Here is an 18,708-nt window from a genome sequence, read left to right as displayed (position 1 = left end):
ATCAGCCCCGACTTTGCTTCTGCTGGGGGCAGACCCCGGGACCTGACCCACCCCAGGGGCGCATTCAAGACCGGCGGCGGAGCCCCACACGCTTCGTCGTCGGTCTTCTTGGAGGTCAAAGGTCACCTACCTTCTGGGGGGCATATTTCTCAGCCCCCAGGGTACCCATCTGCACCATGCCTCCTTTTGCTCCTGGTGGTGCTCCCCAGCCACTGGGAGCACTCTCCTTTGCCCTCTGGGTATCACAGAGGGTGGATTCAGCCCGGAGCTGTATTCACTGGCTCCCTGCACCAGCCTCTCACCTGGCTCTTCTCCTGGGCCTCTCATCTCCTTGTGCCGAGGTCCAGGCTTCTCTTCACTGGTCCTGGTCTCCCCTTGTGGCGCAAGTCAGGGTCCTGGGCCAGTCTGGAGGTTCTTCCTTCCTGCTGGCCATGATGCCAGGCTCCAGCACCAGTCGTCCTCAGAAGATCACACCCCAGAGAGAGCTTCTCTTCCAGTGCAAACACTTTTTAAAGAATAGGGAGGGGGCTGGCAGGAAGTCTCTGTTTGTATTATCAAACAGTGACACATCACTTCCCTGCCTCTGCTCCCTCCTTCCTGCCCAGGCCTCTGGGTTTGTTCAAGATAGCGTCGTACAGTGGTCTCCTGCCAAATGGACACTAAAAGCCCCTTCCCCTGTGCTGCCTTCTCCTTTGTGCAGCTTGGTGCCTAGCATTAGGTGACAGCTGCTGATGGATTAGCCTGTAGCTCCACCCATCTTCTTTTCTTGGAGAGGAGGCCTTCGCCCTTGGAAGGAAGGTCATTAATCCAGCCTGACAGGGTCAGCCCATAGCCAGGCCCTGGTTATGAGCTGACTCAGAGAAATATGACATTTCTGGATGACCCAAAAGCAATACAAATATGACTTTGGACTCTACAGTGGACTTAAGTGCGTGTCTGGAATGTGTCGGCCTTAGGAAAGTGAACTAGCCCATGGGCTCCACATCCCCATAGGAACATAATGGAGTGAAAAACATTAAAACACACTGACTTTCCCTGGCCCCTGGCATGTTTTTTCCCACTGTATAAAGCTTATTCCATGTAACTACCCAGTTCTGCATAAGTCCTGCCACACCATTCTATCTGCACCTGCTCCTGGGCTGCGCATACCAGGAATCTCTCCTGCGCAGCCCCTACATGTGTACACACGCATGTACACATGTATCTGCATGCAACCAGCCCGGTGCCCCTTACTCTAGCAGCAGCGCAGCGGTCTAGTCAAGCCAGGGGACACCAGTAAAATCCACATGCAGTCTCTTTCATCAGGAGTTCACTGTGGGTGGGTCCCAACTTATGAGGCTCTCTCACAATAAAACCTCCACAATTAGGTGCTCAAAAAGCAAACAATCCGGGCGGCTCAGATGGTCAAACCACCTTCTAACAGCGCTCCATCGTGGTCGGCCTGAACTTTTAACTTTGACCTGATTCAGTGCAACCAGATAGCCATGGGTTGGCGCTTTCTGCTTTTTAAGGCTCTTTTATAGTTTATTATTTACAAATTCATAAATCCGGTTCTGCTGATTGGAGTTTGTCATTTCGGTGTTGTTTTATTTATTACAGTAAGCTCTATTGTTCTAATTTAATATGGGATCTTTTGTGTGTTGTTTCATTGTTTTATTGTTTGAAATGTTGCACAAATACTTTACAAATTGCCTGTCTAGGATTGTGGTTGCTGCTTGAGAAAGGCTCACACCCCAGTCAACCAGTAACCTTATTAATAAAAATAATAATATTATTGAAACAGGAGGGCACACGTTTAGTGGTTTGGAGTATAGTATAAACTCTTGATTCTGCCCAGAGGACAGTTTTGACTAATGTTGACTATTTTTTTGTTGAGCATCGAAGGGGGGGCAAATATTCTCGGGTATGGTCTGTCAGCCCTACTTCCTGTGTGCAAGAATATAAGATAGGTTGAGAGACTGTGTCAAATGCATCCAAAATATTGAGGGAACCTACATAGCTGGCTTCGCTACATCCAGGATGTCTTTAAAGGGGTCAAACAATATGAATTATTTTCCCTGGACAGGACGGGAGCCTGCTCGGATAATTGACTCTGTTTCTGGAAATAGAAAGATGTCAATTCACTGCTGCCTTATGATTTGTTAAATAAAAGGTAACAAGAATATGGGACGATAATATGAGTAGATATATGTATCTGTATTATCTCTTCGAAATTTTTATAAGAGGGGTGAACATTACTTGAGTCCACAACGTAGGAACTGTCAAAGATGTAAGTGAAGAATTGCAATTCTTGAGTCAGTAATTAATGAACCAGTGGAAAGCTTTCAAATTGTTTCATAACAGGGGTCAATAGAGATCCAGAATGTCAAGAATTTACTTTAGGACCTTCATTATGAATGGCCTGCTTTAGAAACAAAAATTCCATCCTGATTTATCGTTTCCAGAGGTCCTACTAATTTGGAGGAAGGTGGGTGAATGGTTATTTTAAGATTTTAATATGTTTCCCACAGTATTCTATCTGGAGTCAACACCTACCTGGTGCAGGTGAAATCTCCGGATGAATGAGCATCAATACAGTGATCGCGCCCAACTTGCAATTCAAAAATACCGATTTCTGGCAAACAGATACCGAATTCCACAAGCTGAATTAAGCCATCATGTCATTGGCATATGGCATGTTCATAGAGGCAGACGCAAGATTAGGATGGGCAAGGCTGGGGCAATTTGGCAAATGTCAGGACTGACCAAACAAAAAATGCAGCAGCAGCACCCCTAAAAAACATAGATATTCGTTGTGTGGTAGGTGATGTGGTAAGTGTCCGAAAATGCTCATAGCAACACATCTCTTTAATGAGTGTACTGGAAAGGGCCTCTTCACCTGAAAACTGTTTTACTTGTGGCAAATAGAAACAGATTAAAGTAAATTATGTAAATGCACATTTTCTCTAACCGTACTCTGGTAGGTGGTACACTCTTAGGGCCCGATTACGAGTTTGGCAATGCGGCGAAAAATCTGCCCAACAAAACCCGTGGTGAGGCCACCCACCAGATTACGCGTTTTCTCCTGTCTGGCTGGCTTTTTTTTGGCGTTCCCACAGTTTTGCCTTTAAAAACAGGCATCGCAATGGGAATGTCAAAAACAGTTAAAAAACAGTTCCTGCAAGTCCATACCAAGCAGCAACTGATGTGCATGCACACAGGGAGGGCACGTGGTTTGCCCCCCCCCGTGTGCATCTATTCGGTGTGAGGCACAAGGGGGCCCTTTAGGACCCCCTCTGTTTCCTCTCCACCAGGGTTTACATGGAGGAAGAACTGCCATGTAATCCCTGGTGGAGAGGAAACTTGTAATGTGTTTGGGGGGCCACAGTGGTCCCACGAATCATGTTGCGGCCTCTGGACTGCCGTGCGTTCTTCAGGGAGTGGCGGTTTCCTGGTGGTGTTGGCAGTCCAAAGACGGGCACAACACCCGAGCCCTAATCGGGCAGGCAGGAGACAGCCACCGCCGCACCCACACTGGGACCGCCAGACTTGTAATCAGTCCCTAAGAGTTTATTCACAAAAACTGTGAGTATAAGAGAAAATAGCTTTGTGAATAACTTAAAAAACGCTTGAGTTTGAGATTAAGTGTTTATTATTAGATGCATTCACTGAAAATACAGGTGAATATGTCAACAAAATATGAACTTTGAAATATGTTTACCAAAGCCAACAACATGTGAGTTGGCCAGATGTAGTGGAACCACTGCCAAACTACAGAGAAGACTCCAGCGCATACAGAACGCCTCCGCACGACTCATCCTGGACACCCCCGCCAAAACCACATCTCCGGCCACCTGAGAGACCTGCACTGGCTCCCCGTCAGCAAGAGGATCATGTTCAGACTCCTCACCCACGCACACAAGGCACTCCACGACCTGGGCCCCAAGTTCCTCAACAACCGCCTCACTTTCTACACGCCCACCCGCCAGCTACGATCGACCAGCCTCGCCCTCGCCGCCGTACCACGCATTCGCAGAGCCACCGCCGGCGGAAGATCCTTCTCCTACCTGGCAGCCAAGACATGGAACTCCCTCCCCATCCACCTACGTCTGACCCAGGACCATCTCTCCTTCAGGAAGCGACTCAAGAACTGGCTTTTCGAGCAGTAACGGACCCCTCCCCCCACCAGCGCCTTGAGACCCTATTGGGTGAGTAGCGCGCTATACAAATTACTTTGATTGATTGATTGATTGATTGATAGAAATAAAAATGCAAGTACCTTATAAATGTGAGTTCCATGACTCACAAGTTTATCTTTGCCAGGATCTCCAAATTCTAGTACAAAAAAACGATGCTACTATACCAGTTAACAGCTTTTATCAGAAAGATTAAGGTATTGTATCTTTTTTACAGTTTGATGTTTCAATAAAATATGTTTCGCCTGTTTCGTAAGAGGAGTATTTAAATGTTGGCAGAGATTTGAAAATTGTGCCCATTCTCCTACTTGACCAGATTATTGCACCTGAGTTCGCTTTAATAAGTGAACTACTACTCATGGGATGTAGCTACTAAGGAGAGCATCTTAGTTCTTAGTCTACAGAAGCGACCAGAAATATCTAGGGAGCCAACGTGTGTAAGATACATCACTCTCTTAAAAGGGTTTTTATGCACAATACACCAACTAAAGGGTGTCATTGTAGCTGCCATGTACCGCCAGGCACCAAAACTAAACACGTACTTAGGTTTTTAGCTCTCACTGGACCACTTTAGTGGTGCTCAGTCTGAACACAGTTTAAAATCTTTTGGTCAAACTCACGAAACAAAACCTTACTTGAGTGCTCTTATCAGGTGTCATCGTTCCATGCTTGATTTTTCTCGATTTCTATACAAATATTATGACTGCATTTCACATGAAATGCGTATTTAATGTAGACCAGTAATAGTACAGCATTGGTTTTGGAAGCAAATAATTCCATTGTTAAAGCCACTGTGTATGGGCATGCTGGTGCTTCCAGAATCACTCGCATGATGTTGTTTTGGAACCTTTCCATCTCTTGGAAGCAACAATAGCTTAGACCTCACTACCTTATGTGAGAGACTCAATTCCCTTGCTCCGAAAGGCTTAATTACATCTACATGGTCTATAATTTATAGTATAATCACCAAAGTCACCCTTGACGTGTAGATGTTGTCTTAACCATGACTTTTATATGACCTTTCTAATTTCAGCCCCCAGAAATGGCATTCTTTTAAAGAGGCACATTCACTCCCTTTAATGCCACACTGCCTTACTGACTTTCTTGCAGAAGGCCAAAGCCTTAGTTTTAGAAACATTAAGATATAACCGAAGCGAGAGCTATACACAATTACCCATAGAACAAGTTATGTGAAGAAGGCCTTGACTAGAAACTATGAAAAAATGTACAGTTCGCTGTTGTGGGACTGAGACATTTGATAACAATGACATTTGTATAAATTGACACATTTCTCAAGCATAAGCGTACACAATGGCGTTTGCAGTTTGTCTGTGAGTCAGGCCCCATATATAAATGAGTGGGTCTACCAGTGGACCAACAAGTCACATCATCTCAAATGTTCATAGGACGCCACACAGTTGTAAATATTCATACAGTTTTTAATATAATCATCATCACAGAATTAATAAGTGAACCCTGTCCTTCTTTGCTTTCCAGGGGTTTATTTTTTTACCTTTAGTATGATGAAACACGAGGAAGTTGATGAAGTGTATGTTTACCTCATGCACAACGGGAATACAATTATTAGCATGCATAGGTAAGTAGAAATGTTAATGACTGCTTTAAAGACATATTAAATATGCCTTCATTTGTTTATTCATGTATTGATTGAGCATCTGTGTGTAGCTAATAAAATCAAAAAACCTCCTGAATGCTTTAAAGAACAGGTCAGAAAAAAACATAAGCATTAATACCCAATCATGTGGAAGACCGACGTTCGGTAATATATAAGTGACATTTATATATTCTTATATAGCTACACACCTACATGCAAACACAAATGAATCGTTCATATATAAAGTGTAAGTTATAAATCCAGCAACAGTCATGTTATGAACATAGAGGACCATTGTAGGTGGGAATTACAATCAAGAAGTATTATGTTGAAATATTCCAGTATCCCTTTTAATGGCAGCCAAACGATGAATACTATTGGAAGAGAGTAGAGAAGTAGTATTCCAAGAGATGTATTTGTAATTTCCAAGTATGGATATAATCTACAACCCACATTTAATTAGCCCGGAAGACATTTTAATTATTCCAGAGTAATTGGAGTGCTCTCAGTATTTACCAATTACTCTTGTGATGCAAAATTACCGAAATTCTGCAATTACGCTAGCTTGAGTAATTTAGAGTAATGTGTGGCAAACACCCTACTGCTGTAGTAGAAAAACTAAGAGAGATAGCGACTGCTGGCTACTGTTGTTCATGTCCTGTAGCATTTAGTGCTATTTTATTAGCACAATATGCACCAAAATGCACCCTCAGGCCCATTTATGATGGAAGGGTGCATTTTGCACTAAAAGAATAATGCTAACTACTGGATTATGCTTCTCACACAATTACATAATTCAGAGTACTTTTGTGGTAATTACTAGCTATTATGCTAAAGAGAATTACACAAGTTATGCTCACCTCTACTTTTAATGTTATTGATGTGCCATGAAAGGTCAATATTTTATCAAGAAAATATCACTACTTTTGTTAAATTGATAGAAAATAACTTTGACCTCATTACAGATTTCAGATTTTGCCAATGGTCTCTGTAAATCTATAGGTGTTGAAGTTATCTAAATCAAATTATCAGCATAGTTTAAGTTGCTGATATTCACATTACCCAGCCCTGTGGGCTAACGGCCTCTTTCATTTTCTGAGCTTCTGTATAGTTTTTTCCAGACTCAGGTTTCTTTATGAAGCTCCATAGTTAAATCTAAGAATGCCTTGTCAATCCCCCAAGATAGAAGCTCGGACCACAGCCATATTGTTTTGACCCTTTGAAAAGCATGGATAAGGGGGAAAACCTAACTTCATGCTGAATGTTACTTACATTATTTACTTATAACATCCCTTTGCAATTATTGTAAAATAGAAAACATGCGCATAACCATTTGAGTGAGGTATATGTTTGAAATGATGCACGAGAAGAGAACAAACTGGTAATTGGGGCTATGCCGAATATCTTAGAAAGTTAATAGAGTTGACTTTTCACATACAAAATATCCTCATGTCCTCACAACCCGAAGGGATGCACTTGTTGGAGTGATGATGTGTCCACCCAGCACCTCAAAGAGCACAGAGATGAAAATACATGCTGATAAGAAATACTTTTGTCTCCCTCTGAAAATTACACACTATGGGACGTATTTAATGTAAATTTACTATGAGGAGCATGGTGGAACAGGATTTACAAGTGTAGAGTTACTACTACTTACTTTTCACATGTAGGCAGAGGTTGTGACCTCCATTGCAGAGATGTTTGCCTAGTAAAGTATAGGGAAAAATAAGAAAGGGAATAAAAATCCAAAATTTTACAATTTAAAAAAAATTCTTTATTAATTATGCAATAAAAAAGCAAACAGTACAAAACAATAACATAAGTAAATGAAGATACAAGGGCGAAGTCTCGAGATATCAGAAGCTTACAATCTGTTTGCGCATTCCTGAAGAAGTGGAAATAAATAAAAAATAAAAAACAAAATGGTCCACAGTGATAAGGATGTAGAAAGAAATGCATGGCATCAATAAACAGGGAAAGAGAGTATTGGAGCCATCAATGTAATGGGAAGCATTGACATACAGCAAAAAGAAGAACAAATATCTGGAAAGTGAACTCAACTGAATGGACTACCACAGCGGGGTCTCAAGACATGCATACTGTAGAGAAACAATACAGGTACAATGTATCATTATAGGCATTAGTCCCGGTGTGAAGTGTTCTTCAATCAGGTTGAGGCCCTCCAACATCCAGTGGAAAAAGTAATAAGTAGGTTCGCATTGGTCACTATATGTTTTTGGGTGTAGTAGTGGGTGGTTGTAACATAGTTTAAGTATCACTCATTGTGTCACAGCACACCAGATCAAAAATCTACACTTTAACAGTAGGGACTGATGTGGCACCACAGTGTAAAGACACCTGGTGCTTCGCTAACAGAAGCGCAAATGCTATATAACACCGAACTTCCACAGGAAGCAACCAAACATAACCCAACTGTGCCATTAAGGGAGATGGAACAAGCTCGGCTCGATCATCCGTTATAATATGCGGAGTACCCAATAGGAAAGTATTGGCGCACAGTTCCACGCCAAGTGTGAGAAGTTAGCGTGGTCCATGGACCATAGAGGGCAACAATGTGATTTAATGGAATAAAATTTGGCTAACAAATGAAGGGGAGTGTAGGCACAGAATAAGTATTTGAAATTTAGCAGCTTATGTCAGTGAATGCTACAGACCAATCTAGCCTGCTCACAGCAAAAGTACCATGTCTTGTCTGGTAGTGGGCTACCTAGATCTCTTTCCCACCCATGCGCTTCCCTAGCCACCGTAGGCTTCAGCGAGAGAGCCTCGTGATATAGCCGAGAGACCAAATTGGCACCGTCTGGGTTTGTGATGACCAGGGATAATGGCAGAAAGTCAAGAGAATCCGCTGGGGAGGTCAGGATCGTAGTGTACTGTGTAGTCGATGCAAAATATACATGTGTGCCATATTATGCCCTTCCACCAGTGATGTGATGTGACAGAGTGTATTTCAGCATCAGCAAAGACATCACCTAGATTACATAATCAAAAAGTGGATAAAATTAATTTGGTGAGTGTTTCTACGGTCAGCGGCAGCCATGGATTGTCAGCAAGAGGAATGTGAGGAGAGTTCAAGTGGGTAAAACGAGGTACTTTTGGAGTTTGGCCCAAGGCCAGCACGTAGCTGGGATTATTTGTAATGGCGAAACTTTTCTAGGTAATCCTCGTGGCATGAGTGTGGAAAGTGGGTATGGGTGGGCCTGCGACCAGTCCGGTCTCAGGAACTGTAGACGTGCATCGTAATTGAACCAATGGTATGCAAAGTAAAGGAAGAATTCGGGGGCACTAAACCCGCCACGTTCATATGGCAGGATCAAAGTTTGCCAGCTGATTCTAGGTTGTTTGCCGTCCCATATTAAACACCCGAACATGCCACACAGTGTGTCAAAGAAAGGATTTGTCAAAAAACGAGGGTGTATCACCCCCAAATGGACAGGGAAAGTTTCATCCATTGATTAATTTGGGATGATAACTTATAGCTTGCGGGGCCATAGTTTAAGCATATGACCTAGGCACTCTGGCTATGAAGGTAGATGCCAAGGTATTTGGGGAGGGTCTGTGCACCATTTCAAGGGAAACTCCAGAGAACAAGTGACTGTGGCATTTATCAAGGGGAAGATTTCAGATTTATTCCAGTTGATCGCAGGCCAGAAAGCACCCCGAAGCGGACAACCTCACAAAGGAGAGGGGAACGGTTGGACTTGGATTCCCTGACAAATAACATTACTTTGTCTGTGTAGAGATACGCCTAGAGCGGGCCACGATGAAAGTGTAGTCTTTTTGCTAAGTGTCGCTCCTGAAATTGCTGTACTAGGGGATCCATGGGAAGAATAAATAGAAGAGAGGACAGAAGGCACCCCTGTCCAGTGACACAGGGTAATACAAATTGGTCAGTGAAAGTACCATTGACTTTTAAGTGTGCTGGTGGAGTCGCATACAGGAGGCAAACAAGCTCACAAAACCCTTAGACATGCCAAGCTTGCTCAGCATGGCAAGTAGGAAAGGCCATTCCAGCGAATCGAACACTTTTTCTGCATCGAGTAAAACCGCTGCAGCAGGGAGCTCCAGATTGACCTGATTGAGATTGGCGAACATGGTACGCAAATTAACTGATGTGGAACGGTTCGGAAACAAACCCAGATTGCAATGGGGAAATTATTGGGTCCATAAGGAAGGGAAGGTGAGTGGCCAGGACTTTTGCTAAAATCTTATTGTCATGGTTCAACAACGACCAACAACATCAGCGGTCTGTATGAAGTATACCTATTAAGGTGTTTGCCGGGCTTTAGTAATAAAGTGATTATCGCCTCACGAAGTGTCGGGAGGAGGACTCCATGCCACAGGGACTCCAAGTAGAGTTTGAGAATGTGAGTGATCAATTCCAATGTGTACGCCTTATAAAATGATCCAGTAAAGCTGCCGAGACCCGGAGCACGCAGGCCACTCAGGTCATCAATGGCCTGTGAAATCTCAACAAGGGAGATAGGGGAAGCCAGAAACTGTTGTACCTTCTCTAGCTAGACCACGGCAACCTCTGCCAATAGTCCACAATCTTGTCCTTTGGGACATCACATCATGATGCATATAGATGAGTGTAATAGTAAAAAAACAACAAATTATATCGTCATTTTGTGTGATGGAGGAGCCATCCATAGACCCGAGCTCGAGCATCCTTGCCCTCGTATTTAACCTCACGGGCTGCCAGATCTTAGAATTCTTGCATTAGGGAAGCCCACTGAAGCAGCAGCGATGGAGGATCTCCAGTCAGTGTCCTAGCATCTAGATCTCTCAGCTCTTGCTCGACAGCCACCTGTTTACCACGTACGGAGCGCAGCACTCATGATTGCTGAGCTATGCACACCCCTCTGATGTATGCCTTAAAAGCATTCCAGAGTGTCGAATATTGCTGCACAGTTCCCAAGTTGAGATGAACATTTTCAATTATGGCATCTCACACCCCAGCACAGAAAATCTCGTCGAGCAGTGCCTTTGTGGGGAAGCGCTAGCGCGCACGAGGCAACATCGCCTTGGGAAATTGAAGCGTGAGTAGCACTGAGGAGTGGTCTGCCGGGGTCCTAGGGAGTTGTTCAATATCAGCGGTTGCAAGTGTAAGGTTCGGGGTGAGATACCATTTATCAATACGGGACCAGGATCCGTGAGGTGCAGAGTACATTGTGTGGCTTATGGCAGTCAAATGTTTGAAACGCCAGGCACCAGTAAGAAGAAATGATTGTATGAATGTGGAGTTTGCCTGCAGTGAATGAGAGTTGGTGACATGTCCTGTGCCCATCAAATCCATGGAGAGATCCGGGGACATTTTAAAGTCACCCCCCCATGAGGACATAGTAGGCCTGTAACCTGGCAAGGTGTGTGGAAATGTCGATGAAGAACTCAGGTGTGTCAGCGTTGGAGGCAGAAATATTAACGAGTAAGAGGGGCATAGCAGCGAGCATGCTGGAGGCCAGCAGGTATCAACCCTCAGGATCAGCAATTACATCTTGTGTTGTGAAAGGGATCGCCCTATGCAGTAGGATCAATACACCTCTAGAGTACATGCTGTAATTAGCAAAAAGGCGGTTTGTCCCCCAGTTGAATACATAGCGGGAAAGGGAACCAGGAGCGCAGTGGGTTTCTTATAAAAAAGCTATCTGCACCCTATGCCTAGCTAAATAGGCCAGTACTTGATGTCCCTACCGCAGGTTGGATAGCCCCGTACATTTCAAGGTATGCATTTCAGTGCCAGTCTTTCATATAGCATGGAGGATTTTACATTAGCCTTCTGAAGAAACTGCTTAGCGTCAGTAAACTTGTGGCACACCTCCTGTATAATCGGAGTGAAATGAGGGAAGAAGGAAAGTTTCATGCCCTGGTATTGTAGTGTGTCCTTTTATCATGTGAGGCGTAGAATAGTGTCTCAGCCCTGATAGTTGAAGAGCTTGGTTATAATCAACTGGGAGGGTGTGTTCAGCACTAGCAGCAACCGAGGGTTCTGTGGGCTCTTTCAATTGCAGATGTGGCCAAAAAAGCTTCTCTGCCGAAACGATCCAGGAGAAGGTGTTGCACGAAAGAACTCATACAACCCGTATTGGTGGATTCTGCAACTTCAGCTATACATATATTGTTTCTGCGCACTTCAGAATCTTCAGCTTTCGCTGCAGTTTGTTTGAGGAGCTTCTCAAGTTTATCAAATCGTTTTGTGGTAGTAGGGCCAACATCTTCAATGTCTGAAATGCATTGTTTAGCGGTGGAAATGCGTGTTTCATGCTAATCAAGCCGCTCATACATGCTCTCAAGCCAGGCTGCAAGCGTGTTGAGGTGGGTATCGACTGACTTGAACCCTGCTCTCAATTCAGCTAATATGGTCACCTGGCCCTCAGGAGCTGGAGCATTCGACCCAGTTGTGTGCGAGGTTGCCCCTCCTGGAGTCTCATCAGCCTCACTGCAGGGGGGTCTTAGTGGTCTTGAATGCGAGCGGCCGCTGACGGGGGTCAGTGCATCTAATTATGGGCGGGTGGCAGTGGCCAGGAGGCAGGTGGGAGGAGGCGAAGACCTGCAGGAAAGTCAGTAAGTATGTGCCTTCTGGTCCATGCAAGGAGGCAGCAGCACCTGTGCCAATGATCAATTTATGGGGGTGACCATAGACCGATCACGGTGTTGTGCTACCCGCAGTATGACCTCTTTGCTAACGCAGGACGTCAGATGAGGTGCAGAGAGTCAGACAGCGCTAACAGGAGACATCAGATGACGGCAGTTGGTAATCAGAGCAGATCCCCAGAGTAGTGATCAGGGCACACCTTAATTCTGCACAGCCAGCGTCTTTAAGAGCATATAGGGGGCGGTCTTGTAGTGCGGACAATAGCCTCAAATCCAATAGGTATGACCGTCTTCAAAAAACATGGCTTCAAAGGGCCTCGGGACAGCCTGGCTGCATAATACCAGTCATTCCCATGAGCAGCAAAGTATATTGAAACTGCGCTGTCTACGCAGCAGGCCCAAGGCCACAGGCATCGGCATCCAGGAGCTCTGTGCAGCACATGAGACGGCCATTAGCAACGTCATCTGCAAATGCGCTGGTCAGGGGGAATAGATTGAAAGATGTTTATGCTGACTGGGCCTGGAGTAATGCACAGTGGCCAAGAGGGGCCCTGGCCCCGCCCTCAGGCCCACCTGTGACCCCTGTCATCACTGGGCCTCTGTGGGGCCATGTCAGACCGCTGCCAGCCGCATATCCCAGTGATCTGCATTCATGTCACAGCTCAGCAGCCCCAGCGCAGCCAGGGCATCTCCTCACGATGTTGGAATGGCGGCAGTGAGGCACGTAGGGCGGAGACAGACCATCTGGTACGGGCTCTGGAACTTTAGGCTTGGGGTGCCGTCTTGGTCCTCAGCCAGGTCACGCACCTCAAAAATTCGACAATATTTTAATGAACAACAAAAATGTTAATTAACTACAAATAGTTTTTATTAACCTAGAACAAAAAATGGACAGCACAATCTCTAATGAGATTAAATGATTAAATATAATATATGCTAATTCTATTTATAATTATGATTAAACTAATTTAAAACAACCCTACCTTCACTATAATTTCTACATTCACTTATTAATTAATACATTTTGTTAAATAATTTCATTTTTTTAAGTTTGAAAGTTTAATTTAAATATTTAAAAATTAACATTTAAATATACATTTAGTTCATTTACAAAATCCATGAAATTGAAAATAACTGTCAACACTTTAAACAATAAATGTGTGTGTGTAATTTAAGACTTTCATTAATTTGATTTATTTAACATTATTTAATATAGGGTGTTATGTTAGGGGCCTGCCTCCATTATGTTTAATGAGAGTGTGTTGCAGCACCAGTGAGTGGCCATATGTGGGAGTAGACTTACACCATTACTGAGCTGTAGAATACTTACAACAGTTTGGTTCATTTTTGTCAATTGTAACTTTAGAAGTGCTATTTGTTTATAGCAATGGGCTAAGGGACTTATTATGAGTTTGGCTCCCGTACCACGAAACGCGTGATTGAACCGCCTGCTAGATTAGGAGTTTTCTCCTGTCATGGCAGATGGTTCTTTGGCGTGCCCATGGCAGTGCAGCAATGGGAATGTCAAAATCAGTACTTGCCTGGCATGAACTGCTGAAGTCCACACTGCACAGGTACTGGGGTGTATGCACACAGAAGGCACAATATATGCACCCTTGCATGCACCCTATGGCGCAGAGGCTTTAGGGGGTCCTGTAGGGCCCCCTTTGATTCCCCACCACTACACTTTTCATGGTGGTTGCACTGGCATGAAAAGTGTGGCAGTGAAGAAAATCGTAATATGCTTGGCAAGCATATTGCGGCCTCAAGACTGCTGCACCACTTGGTTGCAGCAGTCCCCTGGTGGCCCGACCACCCTGGTCGTAATAGGGCAGTGAGAGGACCGCCACCACTGTGCCCCCGCGAGTCTGGCGGTCCGTGGACCACCAGACCCGTAATACCAATCTTTCACATTTGCCCACCCGCTCCCTAATCTTCTACCATTTAGGAGTATGCATTCCTTGATTTGCAGTCACTTCCCTAGGTTACTCCCACATTTACTACTAAAACATATACCAATGTATGCAGAGTCTCCTCTGCAACCTAGAGAATTCTGCAAAGAATAATAGAAAAAGGTACTTACACGTGTTTCTGAATAGCAATTATTAGTGCACCAGTGGTATTATCGTAGTCCTACTAAACATATGTTGATGCTATCTCTTGTAATTTGGTAAAATTGAGATAAAGCAACTTTGCAGGATTGGGGACGGTGTGGTCCTCAAGAATAGATGAGGAAATGTGTTCCTAAAGAAAGAATGCATTTCAAATAAGTGTTGAGACTCAATAAGGCTCCTGATTAGTAAAGTTAGAAACCATGAAGGTTTATTAAAATGTTAATGTGCAATACAGAAAACATAAATATAGTTAGTCTTAAAATCAGTCAAAATGCATAATAAACCACTCTTAGGAAATTAGTAACATGACCAAAGTCTACAAAATAATCCAAGTCCAGAGTATGCAGCAAATTAATAGGAAATCAGGCAGCCTACTTGGAGGACAAGAGTCCTCCACAACCGTAAAATCATGAATTGTTATAAGACAATTTACAATGAAATGGGGTAAGGTGAGCAAATATATCACATGTTGGCAAATTAAATACAGAATCAATTAATCACATATTTTCTCCATCCTTACACTATCCCCTTAAATCAGAGGTCTTAATATTTTAGGCATAAGGACCCCCTCCTGACAAAAATGTCTAGAACTTGGTACTCTTCATCATTGACAACTATCGACAACCATAAAAGCCCCCAATGCCCATAGCAAATAATTTTACAGTGGGGAAATAACGTTGAACAGTGTTTATCACACGAAAGATCAGTGAGCGTGGTCAAAGGTGTGGCTAAAAACAAAAGGCCTCATTTATGAGGAATTGGCGTAGGGCAGCATCGCGAGCCTTCTTGCGCTGCCCATGCCAATGCAGAGGGGCGGGAATGCACCTTATTTATGAAATATGGTGCATTCCTGTCCTTTCCCACTTCATTGGCGCATATATTGCTGCATAGAGCCAATGTAGGCAGGATTGTTTTTGTGCAGGAAGGTGCCCCAAGAGGGGTTTTCCTCTTTCTTTGTGAGCTGCAAAAATAAGAGGTGATATGAAAACATTTCTCCTCATTACACCTGCTGTGGGGATGCATAAGGTTTTGGTTCTGCCCAAGGTTTACATATTTTTGTAAATCTGGGAAAGAGTCAAAATCCATGGGTGTTGCGTGGGAACACTGACTGCAATGCCCATGGAACTCCTGCATGACAGACTAAGGCAAGGCAGCGACTTGTGCTGCCTTGTCTTACTCCATATGTAAGATGGCCACTCAGCCATGCAGGGTGACTTTGCGTCGCCTCATAGATACGATTGCGATGCATGTGCTGCTGGAGCTAAAACAAAATTATGCTCCGGCAGCAAAAGTCTCTCATAAATCAGCCCCAAAATATTTTTATACTTTTTTAGGTATTTCATCATCAAGTAGCTACATATAAAATAATGGGTAGCTAAAATGAAAAATAAATAATAAAAAGTTGTTACGCGTTGGGAAATGTATAGTACCTTGGGAAAACTCTATTAGTTAATGCGCGGCAGAGGCCTGTGTGTAACCAGAGAGCCACAGATTTAAATTTGGTTGGTGCAGTGGGGAATAGTGGCTTATGAATTTTTAGTGCTAGGAGATAACAGCTTGTGACAGAAAGCACTGTGAAAATGTAAGTCATTAATTTATTCTTGCATTACACATATTATAAGGTAAACTGATACAAACTGTGCAAATAGTTTAATACTAGAACATAAGTAATGCACTAAGCGATTAAAAACATGCACTTCACAGCCAAGTTTTTTATCTCTTCTTACTACCACTAAGAAAAAAATCGTTGCCATCACAAAGCAATTAAAGCCAGAACCGCTCCCAAGCACCATTTACATTTGCAGATCAATTCAAAACGCACATTTGCATTTCATTTCATTCAGGCAAGCAGGCACCCTGGCACGAAGGATTGTTTCACCTGTCTGCCTAGCCTCTTTGTTTCACAGAACATGTGACTCAGTTAGCTTCAGCTGAAGCATGTTAATGACCGGAATGAAGTGTCCTGGTTTCAAAAGGAAGAGCACATGTTTTAGATTCCAGGCAGAAGTGAGGCCTGGAAATGCGCAACCCCCTTCCCAAGACTACACAGTCCCCCTAGGGGTTGCACCCCACAGATTGAAGACCTCTGCCCTAAATTAATAATAATAAACTTTACTCTGACCTAATGTAATCAGAAGTGACAGTACAAATATAGCTACCTAAGCAGTGAAAGTCTTATAAATGAATAGGCCTGCAGTCAACAAGGGGGAACAGACCTCGGAGAGAAACACATTTACCAATGAACTTCCTCCAAGGCTATCACAGAACAACATCTCATCACAAAGCATCAGTGCACATTTTCTGAGTGCAGCACCAATGAGAAATTGAGACATGGATTAAAAGATGCCTACTTTGAAATCCAATATGAAGTTGAAGCCAAATTGAGGACCAGTTCGTCCTATACTAAGGAAACATGGGGGCATATTATCAAGGACCGGTGTTAAAATTATCGCCATTTTATCGGCAGGAAACTGCAGATAAAATGGCGATAATGGGCTTGATAATACGCCCTTGTTAATTCCCATAGAAGCCCATGTTAACATCAGAACATGGGCTTCTATGGGAATTAACAAGGGCGTATTATCAAGCCCATTATCGCCTTTTTATCTGCAGTTTCATGCCGATAAAACGGCGATAATTTTAACACCGGTCCTTGATAATATGCCCCATAGTTCTGCATTGTTGATTGAAGTGCAAAACATTTTCATGTTACTAAACAAATAAGATTTTAATTGAAAACAGTTCTTTCACATACTGCAAAATGCAATTTTTTAATTTCCCCCTATGTAGTGACCAGGCCCATTGCATCATACAGGTTGCTGAAAGCACTTATGTTATTGATTTTGTAAAATACATGGCTGCCCCAGCAAAGAGGCAAGCCAGCGCTCATCTCAAACAGAAGAGCAAAAAGAGATGAGAATGGTGCAGATTACTTAGGAAATTGATATGTTTTAATTGCCTTTCAGAATGACACATGATTTTTTATGCTTCTGTTGCTCCCAGGGGGGGAATTTCAAAGTTTAGGGGCAAGATGGTGGAAAGAGTGCCCTCCTGCTCTTGCTCTCTTTACCTGAGAAACAACCGCCAGGTGCTGACCAGTAGAGCGCAGCTGGCACATGGGTGTGTAGGGCGTGAGAAGATCAGCTAAAATATTGGGGGATTGGGCTTTCAGAATTCTATGGGAGATACAAAGGGCTTTGAAGTTGATACGTTTCTCCACCAGAAGCCAGTGTAGTCTGCTGAGGGAGTTAGAAGTAGCGCAGGTTCTCGGCAGGCCGAGAAGCATCTGGACGGCAGCGGTTTGTGCACTTTGTAGGCGATGTATCTCTGCACTCAAAGAGCTTGCGTAGTCCAGCTTGGATAGTACAGTGGCCTGGATAAAAACCTGACGGGTGTTAGCATTGAATAAACCCAACAGAGGTTTAAGACCCCGTAGGAGCCCTAAGCAGACTCCAGCTACACCTTAGTTTGAGCCTGGAAGGTCAATGTAGAGTCGACCCATACGGCCAGATTTTTAACCATCTGTTTGGGGGCAGGCGGGGAACCTAGAGTAGGTGGAGACCAGTGCTCACTCCACAGATGAGTTTTTTTCCGACCAACAGGATCTTTGCTGGCATTCAATTGAAGACAGTTAGATGTCATTCTGTCCGCAATGGCTGTTAAATAATCTTTAAATTTGAGCGCGTCCTGTGCGGAGTTGTCAGAAAACGCAACCACCAACTGTGAGTCATCCACATAGGAGACAACAGTTAGGCCCCTTTCCTTAGCGACTTTTACCAGGGGATGGATTTAGATATTAAATAAAGTAGGGCTCAAAGCAGAGCCTTGAGGAACTCCTTGGTGCACTGCGTGCGTCTGAGCACAGAAGGAGGGACAATCACTTGGAAGGATATCTCAGATAGAAAGGAGGAGAGCAAGCCCAGGGACAAGCCACTGATACCAAAATCTTCCAAGCACTGCAAAATCATCTGATGGGACACCGTGTCAAAAGCAGCGGTTAGATCCAGAAGGATCAGTGCCGAGGCTCGTCCTACATCTAGTGAGCTTCGCAGGTGTTCCGTAACAGCCAGAAGGGCAGTTTCAGTACTGTGTCGTGGACGGAAGCCATTTTGGGAGGAGTCTAACAGATTTTTGGCTTCTATGAAAGTGGTAAGTATGGAGTTGATATATGTTTCGGTGACAGGTAATG

The 18,708-nt window shown here is 43.8% G+C and overlaps 1 protein-coding gene and 1 long non-coding RNA gene across 5 annotated transcripts in view; one reads left to right on the top strand and one right to left on the bottom strand.

Annotated features, from left to right (window-relative positions):
* LOC144819342 (uncharacterized) overlaps window positions 1-18,708 on the bottom strand; it is a 161,766-nt gene that overhangs the window by 14,269 nt on the left and 128,789 nt on the right. For 2 of the 3 annotated variants that reach the window (XR_013607299.1, XR_013607301.1), the window contains one exon: window positions 7,448-7,495. This is a non-coding gene — a long non-coding RNA (uncharacterized LOC144819342). Of the gene's footprint in view, window positions 1-7,447; window positions 7,496-14,488; window positions 14,650-18,708 lie in introns of all 3 variants that reach the window. The other variant, XR_013607300.1, reaches the window with a different exon arrangement.
* C1QTNF3 (C1q and TNF related 3) overlaps window positions 1-18,708 on the top strand; it is a 762,159-nt gene that overhangs the window by 715,302 nt on the left and 28,149 nt on the right. For both annotated transcript variants that reach the window (XM_078677282.1, XM_078677283.1), the window contains exon 5: window positions 5,673-5,772. In XM_078677282.1, the coding sequence (XP_078533408.1) occupies window positions 5,673-5,772 (100 nt within the window). The remainder of the gene's footprint in view (window positions 1-5,672; window positions 5,773-18,708) is intronic.

The sequence above is a fragment of the Lissotriton helveticus genome, chromosome 2_1, assembly GCF_964261635.1.
Source record: "Lissotriton helveticus chromosome 2_1, aLisHel1.1, whole genome shotgun sequence".
Taxonomy (NCBI): Eukaryota; Metazoa; Chordata; class Amphibia; order Caudata; family Salamandridae; genus Lissotriton; species Lissotriton helveticus.
The sequence above is the reverse complement of the archived record's forward strand: the minus strand, read 5'-3'. Positions and strand labels throughout refer to the sequence as shown.